The sequence below is a fragment of the Suillus bovinus genome (assembly GCF_016758785.1).
Source record: "Suillus bovinus strain UH-Sbo-P2 chromosome Unknown EDB93scaffold_440, whole genome shotgun sequence".
NCBI lineage: Eukaryota > Fungi > Basidiomycota > Agaricomycetes > Boletales > Suillaceae > Suillus > Suillus bovinus.
In genome coordinates, this window is record NW_024542496.1 from 1 (window position 1) to 10,685 (window position 10,685).

Below are 10,685 nucleotides of genomic sequence, written 5' to 3' on the forward strand. Positions count from 1 at the left end.
TCAAACTACGCCACGTACCAGGAACCAAACACCTCGGGCCTGACGGTCTTTCTCGACGACGACCAACGCCAGAAGATGACGACGGACTCCAGGAGACATCCGAGGAGATAGAGGATTGGTTAGATGAGGTTCTGGGATGCGCTATTTGGGCTGAAGGAGACTTAGAAGAAATTTTTGGAGGAACAAAGGACGACAGCCGACTTGTTTTCAATCTCGCAGCGCTACGGAACAGTGCTGACTTCAACCTTCCTACAGATGACACCACACGTCAGCGTGACCAGGATCTCCTCATCATCCTTTCCTACCTCCAATCGCTCTCATTCCCTTCGACAATATCGACTGCTGATCGCACTCGCCTCATCAAACGGGCCCACAGTTTTTTCGCCAAAGGAGACTGTCCTCTGGCGCAAGCAATCTACTGGACGCCATCAGCTCGTTCTCTTCGGCTCGAACCGCGCTCACATTCTGATGGATACCCACGATAAGCTCGGTCATAAAGGCATCTACGCCACACGACGCACCATCATGGACAGATTTTGGTGGCCTTCGCTTGACAAGCACGTCGCTTGGTACATCCAAACTTGCCATCAATGTCAGCTTCGATCGGTCGAAAAAGTTGTTATTCCCCCTACTGTCTCTATTCCCGCGCCACTATTCCGCAAAGCCTACACTGATACTATGCACATGCCCACAGCACAAGGCTTCTCCTACATCGTACAGGCGCGCTGCTCCCTATCTGGATGGCCAGAATGGAGGATGTTGAGAAAGGAAAACGGCCCGCACTTTGGGTGCTTTCTTGTTCGAAGAAATCTTGTGCAGATGGGGAGGAGTCGAGGAAATAGTCACTGATAACGGAACGCCCTTCGTCGCAGCTTTGGAGTGGTTAGCAGCAAAATACGGTATCCGGCACATTCGCATCTCTGCCTACAATTCGAGAGCCAACGGAATAGTTGAACGATCGCATCGCACTATACGCGATTCTCTCGTAAAAGCTTGTAACGGAGACATCACCCAATGGCCATCTCTAGCGCCCCATACCTTCTGGGCAGATCGCGTTACTACACGAAAAGCTACGGGACACACGCCGTTTTTCATGGCACACGGTGTTGAGCCGCTTCTTCCCTTTGATATCACTCATTCCACCTTCCTTTTGCCCGACATCTCCAATCTGACCTCAACATCAGACCTCATCGCTTATCGCACTCGCCAGCTCGCAAAACGGGACGAGGACCTTGCACTCATGCACCAAAGGATCCTCCACAGCCGCTTCTCGTCTATCCGTCAATTCGAGAAAAAATTTGCAAACGTCATCAACGACTACGACTTCCACCCTGGCGCACTCGTTCTAGTGCTCAACAAGAAAATTGAGGCAGCGTCTAACGCTAAATGCAAGCCCAGATATTTCGGACCAATGGTTGTTGTCTCCCGCTCTCAAGGAGGCTCTTACCGCCTCGCAGAAATTGACGGCACACTTTCCAAGCTGAAGTTTGCAGCCTTTCGCATTATCCCTTACCACCCGCGCTCCTCTACCTCCATCGAAGTCACACAATTCTTCGACCCGCAAGCTCTCGCAGGAATTAACGATGAGCAATCCTAGATGCGTTCTATTCATTTTTTTTTCCTTTCTTCTCTTCCTCTCTCGTTTCGCTCAAATTATTCTATCTTATTACGCATATTTTAGCTATATTGTTGGGAGATCGACCGAGGGCGGTCGATATTCAAAGTAAGGAGGGGATGTAAGGATTCATATCCTTTACGCCCCGACTATAACTTTACAATGAGACACACGGACACATGTCCCGTCAGCCACGTGACGTACTGATGCGAAGGAGCACCACGCTTCGCATCCGAGTCACGCGGATACAATCTTTTCTTCTTACCTTCATTATCTCACCACTTGACGACATTCAGCACGACCATTCAGTTGTCGCCACACGATACCCTTGCCATTACCAACATTCTGACACCTTTCTTTCGTCACCATCCCTCGTTCTACTTCGCCGTACCAAGAACAGTCAAACTTCTCGTCATTTCTGTGCTAACCGCACTGTCTAAAACCACCACTCATACTATACTTTCGTACTCTCCTTCGCTCCCGCTGGTTCTACCCTGTCAGGATCGCCGCCACTCACTTTCCGTCAACGTTTTCACCTAATCATTTGGCTTAGGTATACCCGAGGACCCTTAGCGCCTCACATTCTTAAACACACCTTGTAGATTGCATGATAATATAAGTCTTCGTCCCCCAAAAACTAAAAACAGTCGTCCCTCCTTAAAGAACGTCCTCTCTCAGCGATTCCCTCCTCGAACTCAACGTCAGCCTTATACTAGGTATCACACCATCAGCCATGATACCAAAGCAAAAGCAGAATCATGAATCACTGTTGGATGTGCCGTTCAGGCTGCCGGCTCAATTTTCTCTTCCCAGGGCCTTGGATTTCCGCAGCCCCACATCCCATTTTCATCCTAAGGCACGCAGGTGAGTCCTGTGGATGAATCTTGGTCGCACAGCAACCTGCTCGTACTCACGTTCATTATGCAGGCCAACGGAGCGCAGCATTCGCCAGCTGTGCAAGGATGACCTCTGTCCTTGCATGCACTAACAGACATAGATGCTATCAAAGTAATAACAATAGCGAGGAGGGAGAAACGCATTTTCTGTGATCTCGAATGATATCTCTGAGGATGGGGGAATAGTGACTGTAGAACGTCAGCCAGCTTTTATACCCTGCATATACTTGTTGGCATGATTCTCACTGATCTGGCAGAATTATTGTTGCTGTTAGCGTAATGTCATGAAGGAGCGAAGATGAACAATTTTATGACATGCAAGTAAAAACGTGTGGTGCGCTGATTGGCGCTGCGCACACGCTAGGGTATGATACAAAGAATCCAGTCACTGAGTGGCTATTGGAAATTTCTCATTGCGGGTCTTTGGTTATTTGTGCCAGCGGCCCAAATTCTGGTCTATGTGTAGCTTTTGCTCTCTGGTCTAGCGAGTAAAATCACGTATATTGGTAAGCAATAATCTCTGATTTTACAAACGGTAACAAGAACATTCGTGTAGCTATTTGGGCTCGGACCCGCAGGGTCTCGCGACCCGAAACACCATTTCCTATCTGTGGAGAAAGTCCATGTGAGCTGTGATTCCCAACGATATAGGAGACTTGCGACGCATCATAGCTCAACATGGACACCCGCTCTAAAGGAGAAAGTTCGATATAGTATTTTGAAGGTGTGCTTACCTCTCTAACGTGTTTGCGGCATTGTATATCGCGTGAAAGGTTCTAGGGCAGGCGATTCTTGCAAATACGGCGCCAGTATGACTGCATGTTTGCGCAGATATAATGTGAAGGCTTCACTTGACCATCTCCCAATGGACTTGACCACATCGAATGGTATTCCGCGGAGCAAATATTCTAGCGCCCCTCCTATGCGCAAACCGTGCCCTTTGAAGTTCCCCATTCCAATCTTTTTCAATATGCCGCTGATTCTTTTCCAGAATTCGGTGCGCGTCAGTGGTCTGAATCCTTTGACGTGTTTCCATGCGAATAGATGTCCATCCATTGGTGGATCATTGATTGCAAAGTGATGTAGGAGAGCCGCTTTGGGGTCTGTCAAATCGTTTTGCTGTGCCCAGTGTACTGACTCTCCTGCTGCGGCTGCTTTGGTGCATGGTAAGAAGATCTTGGTTACGCGAAATTGATTACGATCTTCAATGTCAAACTCTATGTTTGAGCGTTTGACGTGCTTTCTAGGATCAAATGCCGATATGGATTTGACCGTGATTTCGCCTAATCGACATAGTGCGTAGAATGCGCTTGTCAGACATGCGTATACTGCAGCGTCACGCAATGCTGTTAAGTCCAAGTGCAAACGAATTTCGAGGATTAATTTGATGGAAAACGGTGCTCGTTTTTCACGCTTGGATGTGGAAGGAGTGAGTTCTGCGGCTCCGTCTAACAGCTGCTTTTAACTGATCTTGCTGTATATTCCATGGTTGACCATGGAGCGTGTGCCAAGCTTGATCGCGTATACGTAGTTTCCTAGCGTTCTTCCAGAGTATGATCCTGCGCAACTCGCCACGAAGTTTAGAAGTGTCTTCGTGTCTATGGGACAACACTGATCTTCTGGGACATTCCTCTCATCGCAAAAAACGTGGAATACCAACAGTCCTGCCCCGTAACATTCTCTTGTTCCAACCGCCCATGATAAGCTCATCACTTGTCAATACTCTCTCCAGATCCTCCTTGGTTATGGCTAAACATTTCCCGTCCGGTCCTGCAGCTACTCTGGATGTGAATGGAAACCAGAGCTTAAGCCGGTCCCGTGCCAAACAATGAGGGCGCAGCTGCGAGGGTATTGGTACTAAACCTGTTTTGTACGGTTGCGGTCTGACGATTTGTTCTTCAGGCAGTGCAGGCTTTGAAACGGGACTCATTCCTCGCCCTGCTGCTGCTCTTGGCGGATGAAGAAATGGGAATCTGTGCTGTATCGGATCTCTTCACTGTCGCTTGTGCCGGAATCGATGCTAACAGGTCTATCATTGGCGTCATTAAGACTTCCTTCTGTATCATGGTCGAACACTTCGTTGTAACTGGTGTTCGTGTCAGAGAGGAAGGGTCTAAGTGCTTCTGGGATGGGGAGAACGGGGAGAAGAAGTTCGGCGCTGCTATAGATCCCTCTGGATGGTCCATCTGCTGGGTTCTGTTTGCTTGCGACGTACACTGGATGGAACGAGTAAGCCGATCCGGAATCGTGGATAAGGTCGAAGATTCGTCGAAAGACGGTGTTAACCGCTGTATTCCGACTACGTCCGTTCTTCCATCCCTCGATAACTCCTTGGTTGTCCCCAAATACTCTGAAGTGCCTTTCCTTTCTTCCCATTGCGATAATGTACTGAGTAAGGAATTCAAACCCCACCGCTTCGGCCCAACTGATGTCCTTTTGTCCTTTGAGTGTCTGCCATCCTTCACGCAAACGCCATGCTCGCCATCTGTCTCCAATGACGATAGCAATTCCAAAGCTCGTGCTGGCATCTGAATATGCGGCTGGATTGAATAATGTAAGCGGTTTGGGAATGACACGACCGACAAACGGATTCTGTAGCAGTGTTTTCCACCAGTTGAGATCACCCTCAAGGCTCTTAACTGGTCTCCGTGGGAGAAACAGTTTACCCATCACGAGGCGCAGCATCGCCTCCAGCGACGTAAGATATGCGCGTCCCTTGGGAACGACGAGTGTAGTATGTAAGAGCTTACCATACAGTTGCTGCACGTCGAGGAGAGTGTGCGTGCTCCGTTGCGACCATTGCTCAATCGCTGTGAGATACTTTTGTTTCTTTTCTTCCGCCAAATATACTCTGTCTTGTGCCAGATCCCAAATGATCCCGATGTAGGGATTCGAGTAAGCGAAAGGTTTGTCTTTGAGAAATTCCCACGGAACGCCAATATCGTCTGAGACTTGGTCGATGTCCGATAGGTTGCACGAGAATCGAACATCTTCTGCCGATCTAACTGACGCCCCTGACAGGTCTGCAATAGGGAATCGACAATCCTTGTCGAATTCCTCCAGGGTTCCGTCTTCGAATATGTGTCCCCCAAACCAAATCCTTCCTCCATCCTGATGCTGTCCTCTCTCTGTAATGTCTCTATGCCATTGCTTCTCTCCTTTCGTTATATGCTGCAATATGTTCTGTAAGAATGCGAATAAAAACATGATCGTCGACCCATCTCGACGCTGGCCCGATCCCCTTTGAGCGAAATATGTCAAGACAAGCGTCTGCCAGGTTACCATAGGCTCCGGCTGATGGTCGCAGGCCGAAGCACATGCACGTGTCGATGCAGAAATGTTCTTCTGAGATTCGCACGACGGCTCCTGGCCATTGTGAATGGTGAATTGGAATCGTGCGATAGGCTTCGGAGACATCCCTGATGGCGATCTGAGATCCTGGTGGAAGCCGGCTGATTGTGAGCGCGAGCACGTGAAAGGTGCCCCAAGTACTAGGAAAATCATCTGGATTAATGTACAAGTTGATTGATGCATTAGGAAATTTAGAAGAAGTAGAGTGTGGAAATGAATAATTCTGTATGACACAATACCGTCCAGGACGTCCCGGTTTGGGTATAATGGAGAATGGAGACAACTGAAAAGGTCCGATGAGATTCTGGACTTCATCAGCTTTGAGCAGACCAATATATCTTCCCTTCTTAAGTTCCATTTGAATAATAGACTGAAACTCTCGCTCGTATGTACCAATGGATTCTTTGTTTGGCGGCATTTGTGTGACTTTAATATTAGGGATGTTAAGAATGAAACCGTTGTGAAGGCTGTTAGGAATGTGCGCATATCTGTTGAGCAGACCTGCTTTGACGAGATTGTGTTCCAACCTGTCCGGATTGTATGGTGTGACTGCCTTACGCTTTCTGAGCTCGAGGACAAGCCTGAGCTCCATGGGACGTGCTGCCGCACCCTGAACAAAAATGCCTTCGGTCGTGGGTGGTGTCCGAACAGCCTTTGACTCTTTGCCAGTCGCTGCAGACTGGTCTCCCGTCTCGCATGGTGAGTACTTTGCCGATTCGTGCGCAGAGAGTATTGTACGATTCGTCCCAGAGTTTGGACACCTTGCACTCGATAATCCTGTGCGGGTTTCATCCAAGACAAACGGCACAGGCGGATAGAACACCTCCGCCTGTGCCTGGACGAAAATCCTGCCTAGGTCTTTTGGTTCTGTTGCCGTACTTGGGTGAAGCTGCACGCTTATGCGACTCTCTCGAGTCTCTGTGCCTGGATGCGGACGTAACCCATTGTTCTGACTGAGCGCATGTTCGGCGCATTATATTGTGCAGTGTAGGCGTCGCATAGCATGTAGCATGAGATGCGTGATGCGAGGCATGTGGTGTGAGGCATGTAGCATGTGGCATGTGGCATGAAGCAATACAACAGCGTGACGATTGCATGTTGTATTGTATGAATTTTTAAGTGCATGACAAAAGAAACAATGCGATAAAGATGAACATAGAATCGTAATAGAATATATTATAAACTGACCTTATAATCGTGCACATTGTCTTTCTTGAGCCGTTCTTCCCAGTATACTTTCTCCCTCGTGTCTGCCAGTACTTTTTTAGTTAACCGTCGAAATGTTATATGGTCCTGTCGAGGACTTCGCTGCTATGTGCCAGTGTCTGTGTTGCTCGGCCTGATAGACCAAAAGAGTCTTTTGCACTATTGGGTCGCGCAAAGAACGATACTTGTGCACCTGTATGTTCCTCCAGAACAGTGCCATCATTCTGATTCGATCTTCCGGCCAGTTTGCTTCTTCCAAGGCAACTAGAAAGCGAGGACATGCCTGACAAAATTCCTCGAACGGTAAGTTCTCGTCATTGATAACCAACTTAGTGTTACGTGCTGATGCCAAAGAGATCCAGGCTGTAGATCCGTCCGCCAAGGTTGATAGAACCATGGTATCATCATCTATAGTCTTCTTGATTAATGCCTCGTCTAGCCCATCATTTGTGAAATACCACATTTCAACGTATTCACCTTTGTCTAGTTTACGAAGAACATATGAGCAAGGTGTGACAGACGGTTCGTCTGGAATGCCCATGTCCAGGATTGGAATATACTTATGTTTATTCTTCTTCCTTTCCTCCTTGCGTGCGGCATCTTCTTCGTCGATGCGTTCTTGTTCGACTTGTTCCTGTTCATCTTCTTGTATCCTTTGTGCATGCTCCCGCTGCTCTCTGTCCTCAGCTAACTGCTGCTGCCACAAGACCTTGTCTGTCTCGTTGTTAGCTCGCCATATGTTCCTGAGTAATTGAATTGCTTGTTCTTCATCGACGTTCTCATTAATGAGTTGTGCTCTCGTGTTTGCAAAGTTAATTGATGCATAGTCCGGACAGATATTGAAATTTGGATCGTTTCGAATTCTTGGCATAATTATTCAAAATTGTCTGACTGTTCTTTTTTGCGACAAAACGAGAGCATTATCAAGCAGTGGAGGCGTTGTGAGTACTAGGTAGAAGTACGAAACAAGAAGTGTGAGAAAAACTCGAGAGGCTGTGTCGCCACATAGACCTCATTCTACACGCGTTCTCGAATCTTGATCTTGCGTAGAATACAACGCACGTCAGACAGTGTTTGTAACAAGCAAAATGGACTAATATTTAATCAGAAAATATAAGTACATAACACTGGTAACTACTGTTATGCTACAAATGACCACAAATACCGAATTCCTGGCTTGGATAAATGGAGCCCATAAAAATTGTACCCCTTACAGCAATAATGAGTGTGGACATTTAAGAATGAGCATGGAGAAGTACATACAAGTGTGAACATGTGTAGATGAGTGTGAACAAGCGCAAATATACAGATCTAGAAAGAAAAAAACTAGAATGACTAAACATATAAATATTAAGTTGGTAATTATAAAAAAACAATTGTGAAAAAGGATAAACTCACCAAGACACTGCGAATGGTGGGCAACGACTTCGATCAGCATGGCTCGACCTTGAAGGATCAACACACTGTGGATGGCAGACAATGACTTGATCAGCATGGCTCAGGCTTGAAGGAGGACAGACACACTCACACTGCAAACAATGGGCAACACCTTGGAATCCAGCATGGCTCGAGTTCAAACGAGGATTGGCACTCACATCCTGCGAACAGTGAACAATGCATGGGCTCGAGCTCAAACGAGGTAGAACACACTCACTTCCTGCGAATGGTGGGCAACACATTGGGCATGGCTCAAGCTCGAACGAGGTTTGACACTCACATTCTGTGAACAGTAGGTGACACCTTTGATCAGCATGGCTCGAGCTCAAAGGAGGATCGACACACTCACAAGACTCAAACATGATGTGGTGGTGGTGGAAGAATGCGAGTGAAAAAAAAAATGGAACCGTGTGATAAACAAGCATGAGAGTAAATAAGCACAAATATTCAACGAGGCTCTTTGTTTATTTGTTTACACGTGTTGTCCTTGTTCATCAGATATCACCAAGTCTGTCTCTTCTTCTCTGCGCCCATCTTCTTTGCCCATCACTCTCTCGTTTTTTCGCACCCACCCACCTCCCTTTCTACTACTTCTAGCGTGTTTTGGTCTGTATCAGTGTTTCCTTTTGGACCCTCTGGTCTACACCACTTTTCAGACTCAACTTTTGCTGCCAACAGTCCAGGTCTCGTGATCATTCCATGGTGGTGAAAAATTGACAAGTATTGTGTGTAGTGTCCATCTGATACTGACTTTTGGTGCTGTCGTCCCATGAGAATGGATGAGTGATACATTTCTGGATGATTGTAACACTTTTTGGTTGAACTCATATTTAGATAGATACACATTTTGTATATTCAAGTAGTTCTTGATATTTTGTGATATTCACATTGTACATTATCGTCTTCTAGCGATTTTATTCCTAATTCTGGTAATTAGATAGAATTATCTGAATCACAACTTTTTGTGAAAATTATAACATTTTTCCCCAGGAGGGTTTTCCTGATGTTGAATCATTGGGCCGCTGCAGCCCTGGCAAATATTTCACTTGTATTGCAGAAAATCGAGCACTACTGATAACTGAGAGCAAACCAGTGTGCATACCCTCATTGCAAATGATGAGTTCATTGAAGAATGCAAGACTCGGACCAGGTATGAGACCACACTTCTTGAGTCAGGAGAATGGACACAGTTAAAGAGCAAGCAAGCAAAATCGGTGTATATACCCTCTTTGCAGCTGATGAGAATGTAAGACCAGGCATGAGACTGCACTTCTTGAGCCAGAATACGGACACAGAATTGAAGTCAGGTGCAGCTAGCACAGGAATGGCCTTCTTCTTGCGGGACTTCGGATCAACAGATTTGACAGGTGTTTGCGATGTCAGTTGTTTATGTGTTTCGTCATGGTTCAGGGTAAGCTATTGATCTATAGGCAGCAAAGGAGGATCTAGTTGCATTGTACAGTAACAAGACCATGGTGTGTAAGTCACGTTGCACGTGTTTCAGAGTCCGACTCACCTTGCCAAATGTTGCTGCTTGACCAGCCAAAATCCATCCGAAATCCACATCCAAATCCACATCCAAATCGGCCTCAAAATCCAGCTTTGAACTCCCCTATAATATATATAATGGCTCATTTCCTCCTTAATGGCCACAATCCTCAAAAATTCCAAGAAGGTATTGAGCACTTGGGCCAGAAATTAGAAGGGTCAATCCAGAGTGCTGGAAATTGCTGCTTCAGATGGTGAAGAAAGGAACAGCATTCTGTCTCGCTTTTGATCTCATCAAGGTGATTCAAGACACTTTAGTTAGAACAACACATTTAACTTGAAAATGTGCCTATAGTACTGATCAAATGTGTTACAATATGAGACATGTGTGTGTTTAGTCATTTGTGTGTGTGTTCGGCATCTGTGTGTAAGTGAGTTTCCTGTATGTAATTTTTTGAACTAATCCAGCGCCATAGCATCGCACATGTGTTGCAATTGCTACACACAGACTCGGATGTAATAGTTGATCAATCTGTGATTCTGTGTGGCGGGGGTTGAGCAAAACAACATCTGCAAAACAACAAAATGAACACTTAACTTACATGAGTTACAGACCACTTATGAACACTTACAACCTCAGTAGTGCATGCTGCTGATTGGTGGAAGTATAAATGTATCTCAGGTCTGACAAA

The 10,685-nt window shown here is 46.4% G+C and overlaps 2 protein-coding genes across 2 annotated transcripts; both read right to left on the reverse strand.

Annotated features, from left to right (window-relative positions):
* Positions 1 to 7,126: 7,126 nt before the first annotated feature.
* On the reverse strand, positions 7,127 to 7,939 carry EDB93DRAFT_1098894 (uncharacterized protein; the record flags this gene model as incomplete). The annotated part of the gene is made up of 1 exon (XM_041446901.1): positions 7,127 to 7,939. The coding sequence occupies one exon, from the start codon at positions 7,937 to 7,939 to the stop codon at positions 7,127 to 7,129; it is 813 nt and encodes a 270-aa protein (XP_041300505.1).
* A 1,537-nt stretch (positions 7,940 to 9,476) lies between these two features.
* EDB93DRAFT_1110805 (uncharacterized protein) lies at positions 9,477 to 10,642 on the reverse strand (the record flags this gene model as incomplete). The annotated part of the gene is made up of 5 exons (XM_041448051.1): positions 9,477 to 9,583; positions 9,608 to 9,671; positions 9,730 to 9,921; positions 10,022 to 10,117; positions 10,596 to 10,642. Coding segments are annotated over 5 exons (506 nt in total), but the record flags the coding sequence as incomplete, so codon positions are not given.
* Positions 10,643 to 10,685: the final 43 nt, after the last annotated feature.